The sequence below is a fragment of the Brachypodium distachyon genome, chromosome 4 (assembly GCF_000005505.3).
Source record: "Brachypodium distachyon strain Bd21 chromosome 4, Brachypodium_distachyon_v3.0, whole genome shotgun sequence".
NCBI lineage: Eukaryota > Viridiplantae > Streptophyta > Magnoliopsida > Poales > Poaceae > Brachypodium > Brachypodium distachyon.
In genome coordinates this window covers 8,425,893-8,447,007 of record NC_016134.3, presented here as the reverse complement: position 1 = coordinate 8,447,007, position 21,115 = coordinate 8,425,893, and the positions used below count along the sequence as shown (strand labels likewise).

The 21,115-nt window shown below is 45.5% G+C and overlaps 5 protein-coding genes across 6 annotated transcripts; 2 read left to right on the top strand and 3 right to left on the bottom strand.

Moving 5' to 3' along the window:
• Positions 1–1,115: 1,115 nt before the first annotated feature.
• LOC100836073 (ribulose bisphosphate carboxylase/oxygenase activase A, chloroplastic) lies at positions 1,116–3,498 on the bottom strand. Of its 2 annotated transcripts, none has more exons than XM_010239058.1 (6): positions 3,273–3,498; positions 2,780–3,184; positions 2,571–2,656; positions 1,985–2,457; positions 1,568–1,897; positions 1,116–1,388 (listed from the first exon to the last, which is right to left on the bottom strand). In XM_010239058.1, the coding sequence occupies exons 1-5, from the start codon at positions 3,306–3,308 to the stop codon at positions 1,611–1,613; spliced, it is 1,287 nt and encodes a 428-aa protein (XP_010237360.1). In that variant the 5' UTR covers positions 3,309–3,498; the 3' UTR covers positions 1,116–1,388; positions 1,568–1,610. The 2 variants fall into 2 exon arrangements, with proteins under 2 accessions (XP_010237360.1, XP_003577195.1); XM_003577147.3 differs by having other exon boundaries at positions 1,136–1,388; positions 1,616–1,897.
• An 822-nt stretch (positions 3,499–4,320) lies between these two features.
• On the bottom strand, positions 4,321–11,478 carry LOC104584416 (ribulose bisphosphate carboxylase/oxygenase activase B, chloroplastic). The gene is made up of 2 exons (XM_024454514.1): positions 11,233–11,478; positions 4,321–5,775 (listed from the first exon to the last, which is right to left on the bottom strand). Exons 1-2 carry the CDS (start codon positions 11,476–11,478, stop codon positions 4,489–4,491), a joined length of 1,533 nt encoding a protein of 510 aa, XP_024310282.1. The 3' UTR covers positions 4,321–4,488.
• A 1,042-nt stretch (positions 11,479–12,520) lies between these two features.
• LOC100839848 lies at positions 12,521–14,109 on the top strand. The gene has a single exon (XM_003575555.3). It carries the CDS (start codon positions 12,609–12,611, stop codon positions 13,821–13,823), a length of 1,215 nt encoding a protein of 404 aa, XP_003575603.1. The 5' UTR covers positions 12,521–12,608; the 3' UTR covers positions 13,824–14,109.
• Positions 14,110–16,268: 2,159 nt separating this feature from the next.
• Positions 16,269–17,542, top strand: LOC100839544 (tropinone reductase homolog At5g06060). The gene has a single exon (XM_003575554.2). The coding sequence runs from the start codon at positions 16,538–16,540 to the stop codon at positions 17,348–17,350; it is 813 nt and encodes a 270-aa protein (XP_003575602.1). The 5' UTR covers positions 16,269–16,537; the 3' UTR covers positions 17,351–17,542.
• LOC100835573 (methylsterol monooxygenase 2-2) lies at positions 17,531–21,057 on the bottom strand. Its single transcript, XM_003577145.4, has 7 exons — positions 20,755–21,057; positions 20,522–20,659; positions 18,825–18,970; positions 18,549–18,668; positions 18,247–18,459; positions 18,080–18,160; positions 17,531–17,987 (listed from the first exon to the last, which is right to left on the bottom strand). The coding sequence occupies exons 1-7, from the start codon at positions 20,788–20,790 to the stop codon at positions 17,918–17,920; spliced, it is 804 nt and encodes a 267-aa protein (XP_003577193.1). The 5' UTR covers positions 20,791–21,057; the 3' UTR covers positions 17,531–17,917.
• Positions 21,058–21,115: the final 58 nt, after the last annotated feature.

Genomic DNA, 21,115 nt, shown 5'->3' with positions numbered 1-21,115 from the left:
GTTGTCTGGATCGATTGGATAACACCAAACACATGTTTCAGCTACTGGATCCGAAACATTTCGGCAGCTCATGTTTCTTAATTTACTGAAAATTGTACGCTCCAAAAGGGTCTCAGAAATGTTCTGATGAATTAGGTTGTTGATTGATTGAACAAACTGGTTTATTTAGCCACCACAGTAGAACTCAGTGATAAATCTTTTGCGGTGATAAGATAAGCAACAACTAAATTGGGCAAAGTGATTGGAACAAGTAACTCACGTCACCTCACTTTTATTACATACAGATAACATTAAAAAAATTATGCATGTGTCCACAAAATGATTAAAGCTGCATACACTTGCTTTATACTAGTTTCCTATGCTTCTCCTCATTGATTAGTTCACAATTCGAACATCACATTTTACTGAATGCGACTTCAAAATTACAAGAATTGGTATTCCCAGTTGCGCTAGTAAACAATCTTGCCCAGTTCACAACCACAAACACATAGATTTTCTATTACACAGCTTGACAAAGATGTTGAAATATGCAACTTTCCATGACCGCTTTGAACAATAGGGCACAAAATACCGATTGGTGGACAACCTTGGCCACACGCACTTCTTGGTCTTACGGAACCACCCATGATCTAGATAGGTATTGAGGATATGTAGCTTTTCAGAGCCATTGGTAAAACCAGCTGCTTCTTTTCATTTGTCTTTCAGTTCGGATGTTGGATCAGCAGGTTTGATATTAACATAGTGCATCTATTTTATGTTTGCAATTGACTCCCCATTTTCCTTTCATTTGTTTGTCCAACAACAAGCGGAAGCTGAATGATATAAGGGGGAGAAGCCCCTGTACACTCTTTAATCGTATATGCCTATACAGACGCCCCCCACTATCTGTTTTCTCTGCTATCTCCTTAAGCCACTTCATCGAGTTAAGAAAGACGAGGCACCCGGAGATGTGACCACGGGAGATCAATCCTGGGCTGGCATTCGCACAGCAGCGACACTAACTCTCGACCCTAAACAAGCTGAACCTCAAATTGTTACTTCTATTTTGTTTCCAACAAGCAGGAGCTTTCCTCACTTATCAGAGTCAGACTAAGAATTATTTAAGAAATGAATACTGCAAGGATAAGTAGTTATATATATTACTGTTCACCAAATGAATATACTCAATATCTTTATATATGAACAAAAACTTTTCATGCCCAGCAATTGCTTGGATGCAATGCGGTACTTAGGTACAAAGAGTGAAACATCAGAATAATTAAAGTGGCATGCTTAAAAGGTGTAAAGGCAGCTGCCGTCGTCACTCCTTGCTGTTGGGTCGTAGTTCTCGGCATTCCGGTCAGTGCAACCTTCTGGGACGGGCAAATTACCTTGTTGTGCTCCTTTACCTGAAATTTAGTTGTTTTGCACAATGCAATGAGAAGATCAGCTTGATGTGCCAGAAGAACAGGTAAGAATAATTTCTCGCTGTCGCTTATAATTCACTCCCTTTTATTTTGGAAGTACACAAGTTTGAAGTATATGTAAAGTAGATACTGAAAATAGAAAAAAAAAGATTGTAGTTCACCTCCTCCTATGCAGCTAGAGATGGTGTGTGTATGAAGAGTGTTCTAACCGTAGAAGGAACCAGTCTTCATGGCATCTGAGTTAGCATCTCCCAGAGCAGCCTCGCTCATGTACTTGTCAGCAAGCTGCACACGCTTGACATTGTCCTGCTCTTGGACGAGCATGTGGCCGTACTCCAGGAGCTTCTCGATTGTCATCTTTGGCTGCTCAAAGGACACCGGTCCATCCTTCGAGTTCACCAGCTTCTTGCCGATGTTCTCTATTCCGGTTGAGCTGACCCACTTGCGCACCTCATCGTCGTACACCCGGGCACGCAGCGCTCCGAAAAAGTCTGTTTTGGGATCAGCATTTCCTTTGTTAATTACTACTCTTGCATTGATGTATGCATACTATTATCGGTGGAGTGCAGGGAACGTACCGATGGATTGGCCTGGGAAGGTGTCTACGATCTTGATGACGGACTCGTCGCTGATGTTGTCAGTTTGGAAGATACCCCTGCATACACCGATACGGTCTTCGCGGGTGGGGGCCCAGTAGAACTTCTCCATACGACCGTCACGGATGAGTGGCGCGTAGAGCGTGGAGAAATCGTTACCAGTGACGATGATGGGCACACGGGGGTTTTCCTCCTTGTTGTACATCCCAGGGAGCTGCACGTTGGTGGGGGCATCCGCGATGTTCATCAGGGTGGCGTTAACCATCTGGTTGTTGACAGTGTACTGGGTGGTCCCGCCCATCCGACCCGCACCAGCGTCGAGATCGTTGATGAAGAGGCAGCACATCTTACCCTTCTTGATCAAGTCTGCGGCCTCACGGTACCGCTGCCTGATCAGCTTGGCTGGCTCTCCGGCGTTTCCGCTCTCCAGCTCTCCGGCACTCATCATGATTGGGCTGTAGCAAGCACACATCATCATCTGTTACTACTTGCTTAATTCGGGTGCAGACATGATATTTGTGTTGCTGGCAATTAACAATAGATGAAAGTAACTTCAAACAGTTCTTACTTGATGCCCATCTTGGCGAAGACAAGCTCACATTGGAAGGATTTTCCTTGACCCTTGCCTCCCCAGATACCCAAGATGAGTGGCACCTGAATTTTCGATTCGTTAGCACCCAAATTACAGTAAAGCTTCACAAACAGCTTTGTTCAATTGTATTACTGCTAATAAATTAAATTAAATAGTCATGAATTGATCATGTGCTGGCTGCGTACCTTGATGTTGGGCAGGGTCATGAAGTTCTTGGAGAGGTGGACGACGAGCTTGTCCATGAAGGCTGGGGCGATGTAGAAGCCTCCCATGGTGTTGTCGAAGTCGTACTTCCTTAGGCCCTGGCTGATGTACTCTTGGGAGCTGAGGACGGCCACGTGGGTACCGTCGCCCATGGGCGCCTGGAAGAGCGAGTCGACGATACCCTTCCCCCTGGTGATGTCCTGCTGGTCGTCGGAGATATCGTAGGCGAGGCCCTTCCACCTGTCCTGGTCAGTCTGCTTTGACTCGTCCACCTCCTTGGCCATGACTGTGAATCTGTTGGCCTTGGTGCTCTTGCCATGGTAGTTCACGGCCGAGGTCACCTGCTTCTTGAGCTTCTTCCCAAGGAAGCTGGTTGGCGTAGAAGCCTGTAGACACAACACAAGACGCCATTGAAGACATGATACCATTAAGAAAAGATAGCTGTGGACCGATGAATCGATGTGTGGTACGCACCGGAGCTCCGACGGTGGACGAGAAGGTAGCAGACATCTCTGCTCTGCTTGGTCTGATCTGGATTAAGATTTTTCAGATGATCAAGTAATGGCTGCTGCTGCTCAAAGTATAGAGGCAGAGGTATGAGATGCCTTAAATACACGTGGATATCCATCTTGTTGCTGTGGGAGGCTGCTGGGAGGTGGCACACACACACCCGTGCTTGTGGATCAGCTTCTTGATCCCCCACAGGCCACACACTGGAGATTGGGTTCTGGCCGGGTGCATCTTGGCCCCCGCTGGTTTGGATGACTTGGACTGTGAAGACCAAACGCTGCAGCTTGCAGCTCAGCTATATGATATCTCCTGGCTCGAATCCTATAACATTCCACAGCCACAGGATCTAGCCATTCTCTGATCAGAATCCTTTCTTCTTTCCTTGCCTTTCATTTTTGTTTCTTTTCACCCGGACTCACGGTGTATAGATAGTGTGTCTTGTTGATCATCAGCTAGCCGAAAGCTGGGGTCTTCTATTCCATAACCACACAAAAATGAACTCTTATGTTGCTTGTTGGATGAGGCACCCGAGATTGGATCCTAGTTCGAGTACCACAAAATATGTTGCTGGCTTATATTTGCTGGTTTGTTGATAACCATCAAGCTAGGGCTGTCAATTGGTACCACACAAGTTAAGTCGGCCCCTGTTGACATCAAGGCACATGGGTGTTGTACGTTTGTGCTTCATACTTCGCATTATTACCGCAAAAATAAAAGAACTTGCATGACATCCATACATTGCATCTTTGGTAAAACATCAGTATGGAAAAGATAAAATTAAGGTAGCCATGTCTGTACTTTTTTGAGAAAAAACAGCTAAGCATGTCATTTCTGCAATGCTTTGATGTATGAGCTGCCAAGATCAATTTCCCTGGAAGTCTCATTAATTGATTTTTGGGTTTAGTATAGACCATTGATCTTTCTTCTTGAAACAATAATCCAGCCGTTTGCATCACAATCTCTGTCCAATTATATGACCCCCACGGTACCTAATCAAGAAAGCCTCAGAGGATTTCCAGATATATGATAATGTTCCAACAAGTAATTCACATATACAATTCCATTTCTTTGTATTCAGAAACTTACAATTCAAATCGTTTACCTGTGCGGCGATGAATCAAAAAAGGTACGGAATTTTCCAAACATGCATATATAGTGACGGCATTCTTAATTACTAGAATCAAGTGGCCTTGGCGTAGAAGGACCCGGTCTTCATGGCGTCGTCGTTGGCTTCACCCAGTGCAGCCTCACTGAGGTACTTGTCTGCAAGCTGCACCCTCTTCACGTTCTCCTGCTCCTGGACAAGCATGTGCCCATACTCCATGAGCTTACTGATTGTCATCTTCGGCTGCTCGAACTTGGGCGGGCCCTCCTTCGAGTTCACCAGCCTCTTGGAAATGTTCTCCACACCGATTTCCCCGACCCATTTCCGCACCTCGTCATCGTAAACCCTGGCACGCAGCGCGCCGAAGAAGTCGATGCTCTGCCCCGGGAACATGTCGACGAGCCTAACCACCGCCTCGTCGGGGACGCCATCGGTGCGGAAAATGCCCTTGCACACGCCAATGCGGTCCTCGCGGGTCGGCGCCCAGTAGAACTTCTCCATGCGCCCGTCTCGGATGAGCGGCGCGTAGAGGGTGGAGAAGTCGTTGCCGGTGACTATGATCGGCACCCGGGGGTTCTCCTCCTTGTTGTACATCCCTGGAAGTTGCACATTGGTCGGCGCGTCAGCGATGTTCATCAGCGTAGCGTTCACCATCTGGTTGTTCACCGTGTACTGCGTGGTTCCACCCATCCTCCCGGCCCCGGCATCGAGATCATTGATGAATAGACAGCACATCTTGCCCTTCTTGATAATGTCCGCCGCCTCCCGGTACCGCTGCCGGATCAGCTTCGCCGGCTCACCGGCATTGCCGCTCTCGAGCTCCCCAGCACTCATCATGATCGGGTTGATCCCCATCTTTGCAAACACAAGCTCACATTGGAACGATTTCCCCTGCCCCTTGCCACCCCAGATGCCCAGAATCAGAGGGACCTTGATGTTGGGCAGGGTCATGAAGTTCTTGGCCAGGTGCACGACGAGCTTGTCCATGAAAGCCGGGGCGATGTAGAGCCCGTCCATGGTGTTGTCGAAGTCGTACTGCCGGAGGCCCTGGCTGATGTACTCGTAGGAGCTGAGGACGGCCTCGTGGGTGCCGTCGCCCATGGGGGCCTGGAAGAGGGCGTCCACGATGCCTTTGCCACGGGTGATGTCCTGCTGGTCGTCGGAGATGTCGTAGGCGAGCCCCCTCCACCGGTCGCCGTCCGTCTGCTTCCCTTCGTCGACGTCCTTATTCGCCGCCGCCATGACCCTGACCAGCGACGGCCTGCTGCTCTTGATGGTCTTGCTGCTGCCGCCATTGTTGGAGAAGCAGTTGTTGCTCTGCTTCTTCAGCTTCTTCCCAAGGAAGCTGCTTGGGGTCGATACCTGCATATGTGTGTGTGCACATTATTGATTATTTTATCACACAGTCGATGGATAGTTACACTAAGAGAAATATTATCTATGTATGCACATTATAATTTAGTACAGTTGGTTCTTCATTGCGTACCTGACGTTAATATAAATCCTACTACTAGAAAGCAAATTTTGCGACAATTAAACTTTTTCCCCATATTCTAAGGCAGCATTTGGTACCAATGTGGACCTAACTCATCAATGTAAGCATTTCAAGCAGCATCCAACTGTCGCCGGTCCCTCTTTTTATACAAAACAAACGGGAGACTAAAATTAGTAACACTGTTTTTGCTATAAAAAAATAGGTCAGATAATATGCAATTTATATGAGGGAATTAGCATATAATCATCATTTGGTTTTGGAGACGTCTTAAAAATGATTGGTTGGTCCAATGGCTCTCCTCAGTCATACGTCCTACTCCATCCTTTGGACGACCATGTATTTCAAATTTATCAATTACACCAACAATATGTAGGTTATGCAGCATAAACATTACACCGTTAAGTTTTTCACTAATATGTAGCTCTAATTTTGTGAAATACAAATTACATATATTATTGGTCAAATTACTGGCGAAATTTAAATTTCAAAATATTTGCATGTCCACTACAAGTCGATGGATGGAGTATAATACTACAAAAGCTCAAACCTATTTAGTTAAATATGTGGATATACGATCCCACCTCCTTGGGTCAAGTTCTTTTAGACCTTATTTGGTCACAATCCCTTTTAGACCTTGTTTGGTTACAACATGGAATGGCATGGTTCCGATCCATGTCAATCCCCCTCAAACCAAACAAGCCCTTACGTGGTTGAGATTCATGATTTTTTTTTCTTGTGGTTCGGCTAGGGTAGGACAAGATTAGTACAGGAAAAGCCCTTAAAGTCCAAAACTAAACGCCCATTTTGGTACATCCGGGATTTGCGGCCGGAAGAACCCGTGGATTGAGCCGTGATCCTGGCCAGACCGAAAAAGGCCATCAAGGTAATTCCTATGCACACATTTCCAAATAAGATAGCATGATCATTAGATTGAATTGGTTAGCACAAAACGCAGAATATATAGTACTCATGAGACATGATAAAGATAGTGTAAATAAAATACTATACTATCACTTTGGTCATTTCATTCGGAGAATTAATTAATGTTGACAAGCAAGTAATTAAAACTGACCGACAGTGCAGCTAGTAAGCTAGCTCTAGTTGACGATGAAGCATATATATGCATAACGTTATATCCACTGGATTAATACCTTACTTCTTGGCAACTCTAGTACTCCTTCCGTCTCAAAATAAGTGACGTGGATTTATATACGTGGATTTGCATAGATTTTTATACAAATTCACGTCACTTGTTCTAGAACTGAGAAAGTGATTAATTACGTACCGGTGCTCCAAGGGTGGACGAGAAAGCAGCAGCCATATCGTACAGTACGTACTGTCGTTTTCTCGTCGCTTCAGCTGGTGCTTACTTAATTTCTACAGTTAGTTCTCTTGCTCAGCTGAGCTTAATAATTATAAGCTTAGCTGCTCGATCGCGATGGGAGCTCTGAGATCACACTACTGATCGATCGAGCTGATGATACCAATGCAGCTGCTGGCTGTCGATCGATCTCGCTCTTTTATAGCTGCACTGAGCAGTAGAGATAACAGAGGACGGCCATGGAGCTATAGCTAGCGTCCAACACGACTGGACTAGCCTAGACCGTGCCCGACTATTCTAGAGAATGTCCATGATTAAGTCCTAATTCATGTGTTTATAGGCTCTAACCCATGCTTGCAGAGAGATATATGTGAAGCTGAATGCATGCATGTGTGCGTAGCTAAGCTAGTTCAAGAAATGCAAGCAAAGCGATGGGTGATGTTAAATTGTGTGGACGAGATCCAATGTCTCCCACGAGCCACACGCTGAGGATTGCATCGTCCTAGCTTTCCCTGCTAGCTAGCTCTTTAGCTACTCCATTGCGTTGCGTTGCCGGAGCGATCGACATTGATCGATGACCAAAAAAACTCCATCTTAATTTCCTTTCATTCTAGCTAGTTCTAGACTAGATGCTTGAAACATCTAGACTGATCGATCAAATAGCACCACCGATCCAGAAAATTACTTTCAAGAAGCTTCATGAACTAGCTAGTTCTTTTGTTTTGTATCTAGCTTAGATTGCATTCGAAATTGCACATATCGCGTGGTCCACAAAAATTACTTCACTCTCTCTCTCTCTCAAGAGGCTGGGGTCGTACCTCCTTTTTGAAGAAAAAAATAATTTTAATATTGAACACTCTGGCTAATACCTTTCTTTCTACGATAATTGTATAAATAGAAATTAACATAAAACTACAAGATTAACTAAATAGATGTATCACGATATATAGCTCGGGCAACACAGTCTCCCCCCTCTGCCGTGGGATGATGTAGCCTATAAGCGTATAATTAATGTCTATGATCTGTTGTTGGAAGGTCTAATGTCATCCAATCGATCGTGGACCTGAATACGTACGTGATTGACTTGGCTGCAAAAGTCGCAAGCTCCAATATGAGATGGGACATTTGCTACCTCTCGGCCTTGAGCCCTTGACTAGCTAGGTTAATTGTGATGTTTTTATACAGAAATTATAAGTTGCGATTTTCAATGGTGACTTGACATGACACGGCATTTTGCTATAGCTTACTAATATATCTTACATATATTAGTATCAAGTGTAATTCAAAATGGATATGGGGAAACATGTTCCGGTTATTTTCCTATAATTGCATCAAGTGTTTAGATGGAGTAAGAAAACTTACGATTGATAGAATACATGAACATTTCTAGTTGTAGCTTGTCTCTTAGTTAGGTTGCTTTATTATCTCTAAGTTTGTTAGTATGATGTGGTTTTTTGTGTTACGACTATAAATGACAAATTGTCGCGGGCTAAACCTATACACGATGAGCTCCGTGTATTTTTCAGCTTAAGCATATATAAACTGTTGCAAATTATGTCATGATAAAGCTTCTGAATTTGTAGTAATTAAAGTCCCACTAGAAACTAAGTTATGTTATACGTTACAAAAAGAAGGCCCAAACTATGTGTTTTTTAGGTTTGTTTCTGACCATTTTCATTTGTATTACTTGATTTGACTTGTTATTAAATACTAACAATTGTCTTCTGTTGTAGTTTGGATTAAGCCCTTTGCATTCTGCAACAATGAAAAAAGACATCCACATTTATGTGATTCAACAAGAGAAGAAGACATATATTGGTACTTTAATGCATGTGAGTAAAGCCATGATTTCATAATGATCATAAGGCGTGGAAATATATCATACTTACATGCGGAAAGTAGTTTACTTTAATGCCTGTGAGTAAAGCCATGATTTTCAGAATTAGGATTTCCAAAAAGGCAAATAAAAAAGCGTTTCTTTACATGATTTCTTTAAAGAGCAAGAAAGAGTTTGGGGTAATTCTCGATCGTTTCTTTTATTTTGATTATGCCTTTATTAGACTGAATTCGATTTTTTTAGTGGGATAAGTTTATATGCTAAATTCTGCAAAATTAGAAGACACATGTTAGTATTTGAGTGAGTAGTTCGGTGGATTTGAGTGCATATAAACCCCACGCGTTTTCCTACCTTCATTGTATATGTACATATTTTGTAGAGGAACCTAATAACCACTTCACATTAAAATAATTGAAAAATCACACTTAGTAGAGAAGAATTGAAGACTTTATTTGTTATCACAACTTTGTCACAACACTAATTTTACTATCTACGTTACTAACATAACTTTAAACTCACTCATGATAGCTAACATCTTATGCTTGGTACACCTTTTTGGTACAATACTCATCATGTGATGAGGCAACACCTCTATTTATACTTTACAATATCATTTAATGCATGACAAGTGTGAAAGATCGATATGGTCGACTAGATGGGTGTGTAAATAGGTGAGTATAACAATTTTAATTTTATTTTCAAAATTTAGGGATACAAGCTGCCATTTGATATCGAATCTGAAATACTTAGCACACTATTAGTCCACTATCATGTTATCATTAACAAATAATGGGATAGAAATGCCCTTTCAAAGTGTCATCATCTTAAACATCATATGACAACTATTTATTCTCTAGAATACTCTACCAAAATATCCTAGTGTAAATATTTCTTATTTTTTCCATCAAAATATTGCTCTACCAGTGTCTTTCATGGTAAATAGCACTACTCTTCATGTACCAAGAGATTTCCAGAATATTTCTATCTTACCGTGGTGAAATTGCTCTAGGAGCTTACATGACAAATATCTCAACATTCATGCAACCTCTCAAGCCTTCTAGGGAGCTCGAAGGCTTCTTGTAAATATCTATAAGTATTCTAGAATCTTCTCAGTTATGCAATGGCCAGAGGAGCAGCCCGTGGCGGCTCGTTTCGAGGACGAGGCAGGTGTGGAATCGAAAGAGCACGAGTTGAAATTGCAGCCCTGCAAAACGTGTTTTAATTAGGAGATGCAGGTTACCCAAAAATCTCGCGGGGGAACTGGACATATAGTGTGGCAGCAGGTGATTTTAGGGGGATCCAGAAGGAAAATGGGCCGGTCGATTTTACGGGATCTGCTTGAGTCTTATTATTTTTTTGCCGAAACAATAAGAGATCAGGGTGATATACGGTATCTGCTAGAGATGCTCTCAGGTTGCATATTTCACGATTGCATATCATCACAAAATTAAATAAAAATAACTTGGACAACTCTTTTGTTATAATTTGTTTTGTCTGGCAGATAATTATTCTTCATGACTTTTCATTATTCCTCAGTAAAGTTTCTGAAAGCTTAGAAAACTATTTCTTCAAGCGAAAACTAATCCCTAAACCCGAGAAAATTATTTCCTTTAGCGGGAACACGAGAAAATTTCTACAATAAAATTAGCCCATCAGCATTTAGCCTCATCAGCTTGCCTGAGTTAGTGCACTCTTCTGAAGTGCAAGTGCTTAACGCATAACAATTAACAAGGTCTCGAATTTCAGAGAAACGGCAAACAAGTAACCAATTGGGCATTTTTCTTCTGCCTGCATGATGGGCCTGTAGGCTCTACACCGGCCCATATGAATGCCTACCGCTGTACTACGTGTTTAGCGCCGGCAACGCCCAGTTCATGGACCTCGCTCGTCGCGGTCCCAATAGATGGGCAGTGCGGTGGCAATACAATTCATAGTTAAGACGCTGAGCAAACACATGGCACTCCACTAGCATGCAGACATCCACCATGCTTACAGATAGACGAAGGAAGGCCTACATGCAAGAAGATACCATCCAAGGTGGCCACAACTCGGTGCATTTTGCTGCAGCACATCTCGGTGAAAGTACTGTCTAATTAACTTGCTTCATCACATATGTTTTTTACTGTAACAACCTTAGATGGTTCTGCTCCATGCTTATATAGTTACCGCAGCAACCACACGAGTAGGAGGATCCAAATGATGGTATGGATCACGCAGTTTGTAAACGTGCTCCTGCTGCAACGCTGTGACAACCGATTTGGTCTCGGCGTCGAGAACCTGAGAGTAGATGCGATGAACAATGCGTGCTTTGTCCCGCCACCGCCGCTTGTCATCATCTGTTTCGGGATCATCAACGTCGAAAGAAACGAAACAGCCGTTCCCCATGGCGCACAAGAGCTGCCCCGGCACCATGCCCTCAGATACCACCGCCAACTCTATAATGGTACAGCATGAGCTTCTTCCTGGTGAAAAGACCACCTGCATCTCCATGTAGTACACCGTCGGAGCGCCGCCTTTCGCCTTGGCGGAGGAGGAAGCGGCGGTCGCCGAGGGGCACGGCCTGGCCGACGAAAGGCAGGTTCTTGTCATCCACCATGTGCCATTCCTTGGCGTCCACATCAAAGGCGCATGTACCCTGTTTATCTGGTTGCTGGTGCACGGAGGCGGAGAGCAGGATGTGGGAGCCGACGACGGCGTAGGACGCGACGCGGTACTCGGGCGGGTCGCGGTACTCGAGCGGGTTGAGGCGGCGGCAGGCTAAGCCAACTGGTGCCCCTGACGGTCCCGGTGGTGGCGTAACTGTCGTCGAGGTCGAGGACGAAGAACCAGGGGTCGAAGTCGATGCCCCTGACGACGGAGGGGACGCGGGAGAGCGCGTAGAGCTTGCTGCCGTGCGCGATCAGGACGGGGTTCAGCTTGCGGTCCGGAAGGAAGGGGGCGGCGATCTCCCTGGAGGTTTTGGGGTTGTAGACAGTGGCGCTTCGCAGGCCGACGCCGACGATCCGGGGCCCGTGCCGCGCCGACTCCACCGCGGCGAAGGACATGCCGTCGCTGAGGTTCTGGATGGTGTGGGAGGCGGCGCCGCCGGCGGCCTCAATGACGGTGTAGTAGGGCTTGGAGTCTCCGCAGTGCTCCAAAACTAGGTACACCGGCTGCGCAGCCTCGCTACAAGGCATCTTCTTCTTGCTCCCAGCTGGGCGAACGCGAATGAGCCGAGGTGCGGTACTCGAACTACTCTTCCTCTTCATCTTCTTCTCCGGCATCGGCATCTCTCCTCCTGTTTCTGAGTACGGCCGGGGGCGGGGGGAAGGAGGCTGGCGGCGAGATAGCAGGAAAAAAAACCCTAGCTAGCGTCCATATGATGAGGGGGGGAGGGCAAAGAATAGCCCTCAGGCCCATAAACACCAGACTTGGCTGGAAAAAGTTTTTTTTTCCGGATGAGCCGAACCACTCATCCAAACCAATCACCAACCATTCTAAAAAAAAAAAACCAATCACCAACCTTCCCATAAAAAAAACTTGCGCGGCGGCGGTGCGCGGAGATGTCGCGGCGGAGGAAGAAGCCGAAGCTGGAGCCGGAGAAGGCGTCCTCAAAGGATTCTCCTTCGCCGTCAGTGTACCTAGTGGTAGGCCATGGAGTCACTAGCCCTGCCTACTCCGTGATCAAGGTTCACCCCTTCGCTGCTGATGCCGGCTCCGGCGGCACCCCGACACCGATTCCGCCCCACCTCGCCCGCCTGGAAGCCAAGCACTGCATGTCGTTCGTCCCCGTGCGGTCGATTCACGGCCCGTGGATCGTCGGCGTCGGCGGCAACCGTGCCCCGGACTACGCCCCGGAGACTGTCGTCTTCGACACCAACACAGGCGCCGTGATCCCGGGACCCAAGCCTCTGTCCACCAAGCTCTACCCGGTCCTGCTGCCGCTCGGCGACAAGATCTACGCCCTGGCAAGGACACCCGCCGTGATAGGGGATGTCAATTTCGTGCCCTGGTTCGAGCTGCTCGATCTCTCCCAAGCACAGGTGGGAGAAGATGGCCGTCTCGTGGGCTGCCAATGGGAGGAGCTGCCGCGGCCGCCCTTCTTCCCCTGGGACCTCACACCAAGGTCATACCTCTTCCCGCGGGAGTTCACAATCAAGTCCCATGTAGCCGTGGCCGGCTCCTACATTCTGGTCTCGATAACCGAGAAGATCAGCATCCACAGGCCGTCGATAACTGAGCAGCAGACGGGCACACACATGTTCGACGTGGCGAAGAATCGATGGGCCAAATTGGATGATAAGGACCTGCCCTTCATCGGCGGCGCCATCCCTCACGGCCCCCTTCTCGTCCTCGGCTTGTCGAGCGCCACCCGACGAATCACCGCTTACAAGATCACAGTCTGCAGCAGCGCACCATCCTTGTCAATCCTAGAGTTCCCGATATCGACCGGCCGTGATGATGCCAAGGGGGAGGAGGAGGAGCTTCTAAGCACCCGCAGATTTGTTTCTCTCAGTAAACCTGCGGACAACCCTGGTTTCTGCTCGTTTAGATGTTGCAGCCATGACCCCCCTGCAGCATCAATTCCCGAACTGATGTGGAAGGATCATACGTGCGAACTTGTCACCATGACGACATACACAACTGAGTCACAAGATTGCTGCGTCGAGTCTACTCGCAGTCTTGTAGTCTGCAACCAGTGGAAACAGGTTTATCTTGTCTCTGATCCACTCCGGAGACTTACTTCGCCATGCCTGGAAAATATAATATCCTTTTGAGTAAGCAGCCCCTTGGACACACTTCACCACATTGCTTACTTCGATTCACAAATCTCATTTAGTTAGAGCTTTATTATGGTACCTCGATTCTGCAGTATTGTTGCAATACATACGGGGGTACGATTTCTGGTTGTCACACCTAGTTGGTACAATGTCGTCAATGACCTGCACAGTGCAGTCTAGGCCTAAATACTGAAGACATATATCATTACTAGCTCTAAATTTTGTAAGCTGGCCTGAATGTCTGAGTACTGTTTTTCTTTTAATTGTTTGGTTTGTTTAGCTTTGCATTTGCTGACGCTATGAAGCCCTTTGAAGTTTGAACGGATTTAAAACTGGATTGCATATTTATTAGAGATTTGAAACAATTAGTATAATAGAGCAGCCAAAGTTACAAAAGGTGATGCTCTAAAAAACCATCGTATACTTATTCTTACATTTTTTTTCATTAACCCGTATTTTGTAATTCTGCCATATCCTAAAACGATAGAGTCACTCTTCAGGCTTCACCATTCTTACCTATTGAACAGACTACAAGTGCTTGCTTTTTTGATGATAAACACCTGCGATGGGGAGCATCCCTGGCTGAATTTTTCATTCTTGAAAATGTTGGTTTGTTGGTGTTTGTTTTTTATTTTGTCCCTTTGATGAACTAGTAGAAGCAGTGCACTCGTAAGCTTAAATTGACATTTGCGGTATGATGTCACTTGTGCATGTCTGCTTTTTGTACTGTATTTGTTGCTCGCAGTTTAACAGGTATAATATTGTCTGGCTACTGAGCGCATAGTTGGTTAAACCAATAATATTTCACTATCTGAAGTGGCCTGCTTGCATTGAAGCAATTATATTATAAGCAGTCAATTTTTAATGGTCAGTGTTTTATATCGTTGCTATATCTATGCTGTTCACAATTTGGAATCCACTTATTGATTGTATTATCTGAATTGAAAGTGCTTCGTTGTAGCGTGCAGTGAAAGTGTTGCAAGAATTTTGTACATTCATTATTGTTCCTAATTCATTTGTAAAGCGGATATATTTTTCGGTCGTTCTTTCAGTATGTTCATGTGCCCCCTATCATCCGGTGGAGTTGTAATGTACATGTACTACTTGTAGTATCATGCTTTGGTTCAGTGCGGCCCTGCCTTGGTTGCATAATATATATTTTTATTTACTAGGAAGTTATGCAAGTTTGGTCAACATCCAGCAATTTGTGCACTTGTGTACGGAGAAGAGCATTGTTGTGCAATCTCAGATTAATTACTTTCGAGCCTCCATACCATGTCCCTTGCTGCAAGGTTTCCATCTTTTTGCTTACATCTTGGCCTCTCCTGGGACAACCTTTCCTTGCCTGTCAATTTGCTCAATGACCCATGTGGGCAACTGTATGGTACACATAGTATTATGTTGGTAAAGGAAGTAAAACCTGAGTTAACAGGCAGCAAGCGGCCTGCTTGATTGAGGAACCTGGAGGACTGAGCTGCCTGTATCCTTGCATGGACTGTTTCAGTCATACCAAGCCTGGTAATGAGACCGCATTTTATTTTATTTTTTTAGATGAAGAAGACCGCATTGGTTTCAGGTGATCTTTTTTTTTTTGAGGGCATTCAGGTGATCTAATGTTGACATTGAAAAGGAAAACAACCCAATTGGGCCTCCTTCCGCCTGCATGATTGGCCAGGCTCTACACTGATCCATATGAATAATGCCTACTACCATGCACGGTTGGCGGCCCAACAAAGCCTCTTCTTACTCCCAGCGTGCTCGCCCATCCCAAGCCCAACTGCTCTCCCTCAAATTAATGTGGACATGACAAATTAAGGATCAAGATGGAGCTGTTGCCTATATATAAGGCCAAAAAAGCAGAGCATTGCACTGTGGCCGGGGCAGGGGCATATATGTCGTGTGTTACTGTTTTGAATCGAATTATTCTTATTCCATGCCCATGTGCCATGTGTTATTAGCCTGCCTGGCTGATCTGCATGCATGTGCTGGAAATGTGGCAGTTCCATTTCATGTACAGTAATGATTAATAATTAATGGACAAATTAAGCGCCAGCATGGACGTTTATCTCTATGGCCCCACATGATGCATCTATGAAAGTGTACTCCGTAAAACAAGCGCAGATGCTGATGCTTGGTCATTTGTATGCATGTGGCCTTGGCTATAAGCTAAAAAAGCTGCTTAGTTATTGATTTTTTTTAATTTTTTACGGGACTTTGAGCTGCTAGCATCTGCATCTCTATGTGCTTAGTACACCCTAAATATGAGAGAAATTGTATAGCTAGCAAGACAATTAGTTAGTTATTGATTTGGTATAGTAGATGTTAATATCTTTTAATTTCTCCTGTGTGTACGCAGCACCGAAAATGATAGTACTTTCTTGTAGAGCGGCTTATTTTTCTTTGTTCGAAAGAAATACAAACTTAGACGTTCACCAACAAGCATGCACACTCTTAATTAAAGATTTCATCGGCCAGCAAACAGAAGACTAAAAGCAAAAAGGACCCATCCCTGCCTAGAAATTATCTATGTTCCTTGTCTGTGTAAATACGTTGGGTGGCGAATCCAATACTAACTAACTATAGTAACTTACCTAGGTAAGCATATGCTCTGCAACAAGACAATCACACAAACAGAGTATATAGCTTAGCCACCATGCATAGCTGCTGGAGGTGGACTGAACCCAAAACCATCTTGATTATAGCTGATACCGATGGCAAGGGATGATTCTTCAGAGAAGCTCCGGTGGAGCCTGGCCGGCAAGACGGCGCTGGTCACCGGAGGAACCAAAGGGATCGGCCACGCCATCGTCGAGGAGCTAGCTGCCCTCGGTGCCAGGGTGCACACCTGCTCTCGCAACGCCGCCGACCTTGACCGATGCCGCCGGCAATGGCAGAGCAAGGGCCTCCACCACATCACCGCCTCCGTCTGCGACGTCTCGGTTCGCGCAGACAGGGAGAGCCTCGTCGACACCGTCCGCGGCCTCTTCCACGGCGACCTCCACATCCTCGTCAACAACGCCGGCCAGTCACTCTACAAGCCCGCCGCCGAAACCACGCCGGACGATTACGCCCGCCTCATGGCCATCAACCTCGACCCCTGCTTCCACCTCGCCCAGCTCGCGCACCCGCTGCTCCGGCATGCCAAGGCGTCCTCGGTCGTCTACATGTCCTCCGTCACCGGCTTCATCGCCTACCCGGCGCTCTCCGTCTACTCACTCACCAAGGGGGGAATGCACCAGCTCTCCAGGAGCCTCGCTGCAGAGTGGGCGGCGCAAGGCATCCGTGTCAACTGCGTCGCCCCTGGCGGCGTCGAAACCGAGTTCTCCGCCAACACGCTCGCCACAGACCCGGACATGGCACGGAGGCTCGCCGAGATGGAGACGGCAAGGGTGCCCATGCGCCGCTTCTGCAAGCCCCATGAGGTCGCCGCCCTCGTCGCCTTCCTCTGCATGCCCGGCGCCGGATACATCACCGGCCAGGTCATCTGCGTCGACGGCGGACGCACCATAGCAGCCAAGCTATGAGAAAAGCAAACATATATGAAGTAAACAGATGTTGTATCAGATGTCCCTAGCTGCAATGCAATGCAGACCATGTTTTGTTCTTCAGTCAGATTCAGGTGCTTCAAAATGATGGCAATGGTCAGTATTCATCTGCATCCTTTGAAAGGTGCAATCAATGCCATATGAATTTACAAGGGAAAGTGACAGAAAAAAGAGAGGCACAACTAAACAGTACTCATAACCAACAAATCACATCTCAGTTATTTACTTGACTTGCAAAACTAATCTGATAAGTTGTTGCTGCTTCAAATAGGTACTTGTGCTCTGGGATGTGTATCCACGTCTCCAAACAAACCCCAGTAGCACACAAAAGATTTAATTCACCACAAATTACATGATCTTATCATGATAGCAAATATGGGAGAAAGAAAGACACGACATGTAGGATCCATGGCCTCAAATGATGCCTGTGCCTTGGATCAAGATGCCGCCAGTCTCGTCCCATCAGAGCAATGTTATCACCAATACAACAGATCAAAAACTAGCTTCGATAAGTCGACTAAGAGAGAAAAGAGTAGCTTCCACAATTTACAAATGCTTCCCTTCTTCCCCTTCGATGGCCTTTATCTTGCGGTAACCTTTATCCGTGCCAAACAACCTAGCACAAGAAGAAGGAAGGAGATGCATGTCATGCATAGCAGAAGCCATGGTTCAACAAATAACACAACAATGGAAGACAAACATACTCACCAGTCCATGTAAACAAAAGTAGACGCATAGTTTCCTGACTTGGTGAAGAGAACACGGTGATGGTAGTCATGGAAGTCAGAGCTGGCCATAAGGAGAAATTCAGAACACTGTTATATGCAACCTACTGAATGGACAAAATGCACCTTTCCGAATTCTCGCTCACTTACCCTCCATACAGTGGAAGGAAATTCGATGGGCTCCATGGGAAGTGATACCCACTGTGAGCTTCAACTGTTTCCAACACCCTCAACACCATCCACAGCCATAGAGTGATCAAATGAGGGCCAGTCAGGGCAGGGCCAACAATCGTGGCGAATCCCAGGAACAAAATTTCAGCAGGGTGCGCATATTCCGAAGTTAAGCCGAATGGTGTAGCATATCTGCTCACAGGTTATCGTGTTAAAAATTAGAATGATCCCAAGCTGATATAGCATGTCAAAATAAGAGGTTGTGAAGCAGTATCACTTACTCGTGGTGGACACTGTGGACATGCTTGTATAGCCATTTGGTATGCAGAGCCCTGTGCCCCCAATAGAATATGAAATCCTCAAGTACAAAATAGAAAAGAATTTGAGATACAATGACCGTCCTGCATCAACATAGCCACATAGATAGCATTAGCGATTAGACAACTTTCATTTCGGTTATCCTTCTGCCTCAAGAGACATTCTTAGATGAGAAGAAAGAATACTGGTAGGTGGGATACTTTTGTTGAAAGGAAGAAAGAGGGAATTAAATTTAATACCAGTGTGGCAGAGGAAGAGAGCTTCTCAGCCCCATGAATTTAAAGGCGGGATAGGAGAAAATCATGACTGGCAAATTCACACCGACATGGTATAGAATGAGACGCAGCACACATCTGTTCTGGTAAGCAGGGGCGTTGCTCTTCTTCTGCAAATATGTGCACACTTCTTGTTTAGGAAACCAAGTATCGCAGGCTGGCAGCAAGGTACGCACAAATATTCACCGAATTAAATAGTTCCAGTGAACCAAATATTTCACAACAGAAAATAATAAAGAGCAAATTAAACTGGCACGCACTGGAAAGTAGAAAACTAGGAATTGGGAGCAAAATCGATAACAAGCACTACGAGATAGATCGCTCGGAGTAAAGTAAATTCGATAACATGGACATCAATAACAAGACCCAGAGCATGGCATAAGCGCCACAAACCATTCGAGTAATACAATTGCAAGGTGCGCATGGTAAAATGGGACAAGACCATTCACATGTCTGTTCTTTAAGAGCCAGGAGGATAAACTGCTTCCATTACTGAAACCAAACTTAAGCATTACAAGATCTCTTACAGAATCACATGGATGATTTACTTTATAAAGAAAGAGAAAAACAAGGCACTGACAAGAAACATTTCATGCTCCAAACAAGCAAATGGAGGCTCAGATTGACTCGATGATACCCAGAATCAGCTTGTTGGGATAAATTTACTCCAACGAAAATGTACGCTATGTTATACAGAAAACAGGACCATATATCTCCAATACATAATATAATACAGAAATAAAAAAAACTAATGTTCTTAGAAATTGTACTGTAAAACTGGTTTACTCTAAAAGCATGCACGGTAGGTCCTGCAATTTGGATTATTTCTTAGTGCCAAAAAGAACAGTAAAGATTATCTAAATTTGCAGCAGGGCATTTATATTGATTATTGAAAGTGTGGCGTGCGTTTCCTATTAGCGGTAATCTAATTAGTATATTGAATACTGAAAGCGTGGTGTGAGTTTCCTATAGCAGTAGTCCAATTAGTATAATATCTAGTAGCTGCAACATATAACTATGTGATTTTCTCAATAGAGATTTGATCCTGGATTCGAACAAATCTACGTCTTCACGTATTTCTTGCAAGCCTAGACATTTGTCTGTTAGCATTAAAGCATTTTTGTGTTCCAAGGATTTGTCACCTCGGGCGGGAATTTATATAACAGATCGGTCGAGATATGCAAAGATTCAAGCAGTGTTGATCGCATCCAGTGAAAAGCAACCAGCTTTTTAGTTTAGGTGAGCCATCTGACCAAGTGCTTCCGCATTCCTTATTTTCCGTGTCGTCTCGGGGCGGGCAATTCGATTTGGACGGGAGGCATAAGGTGTTTCTCAAACATGACAACGAAAGCAAATTGAAAAGGAGTGTTTCCTACTCTTATTTGGTCCACGTCAGTTTTGAGATAAGTTAGATGCATCTCCCTTTCTTGTTGACACTGTCATCCTTGTCACGTTAGAGAAAGAAGAAAAAAGCGAAGTTCCACAATGATAGGTCAGAGAAAGGTCTGGTTATGTTTCCTCTCTGACTATCTCGGTGACTGATGTCCCATCCACCATGAAATTATTCTTGTGTTGTCGAAATCAATACACGCACACATTCGACCAGATAGATCATAAATGCATCAGATCAACGGATGTGTGATGCAGGCGGGGGGGCAGACCTGGATCTTGTACTTGGCGAAGAGTCCGAAGCGCTCGAAGAGGAGGGAGGGGATGCCGGAGAGGAAGAAGACGCTCTCGTGGAGAAGGAAGGTGACGACGGTGGCGAGCTGGAACTCGCTGAAGTTGTCGATCAGGCACTGCATTCGTCGCCGGCGACGGCGACACAGAGATCCGTCCGTCAGATATACACAGATAGAGACGGTTGGGAGAAGAGATCAGTGGGGACACATACCTCCCAGGCGGAGTCGAGGGGGGAAGCGGCCGCCATTGTGGGGGGCTCGCCGCCGGCCGGCGACGGAGGGGTTGGATGGATGGGGGAAAAGAAGGAATCTTTTCTTGTCGCTGGCCGCCTAGCCTCTGCCTTCTCCTTGGATCGAAGCCTTCTGTCCTGGCCTGCTTTGTGTTTGTGTATGTATCAACTATCAAAGTGTAGAGTGGGGACTAGATGCGTCCACGTGTGTGTGGGGTTTCCGTTTCCGATCCATTTCCTTTCTCTTTCTTTACCAACTAATCTTAAACTAAAGAAAGTACTACTACATCCATCTTCTTCTGCCCTTCCCCTTCATCTCTCTGTTGTAAAGTCACGACCGTTC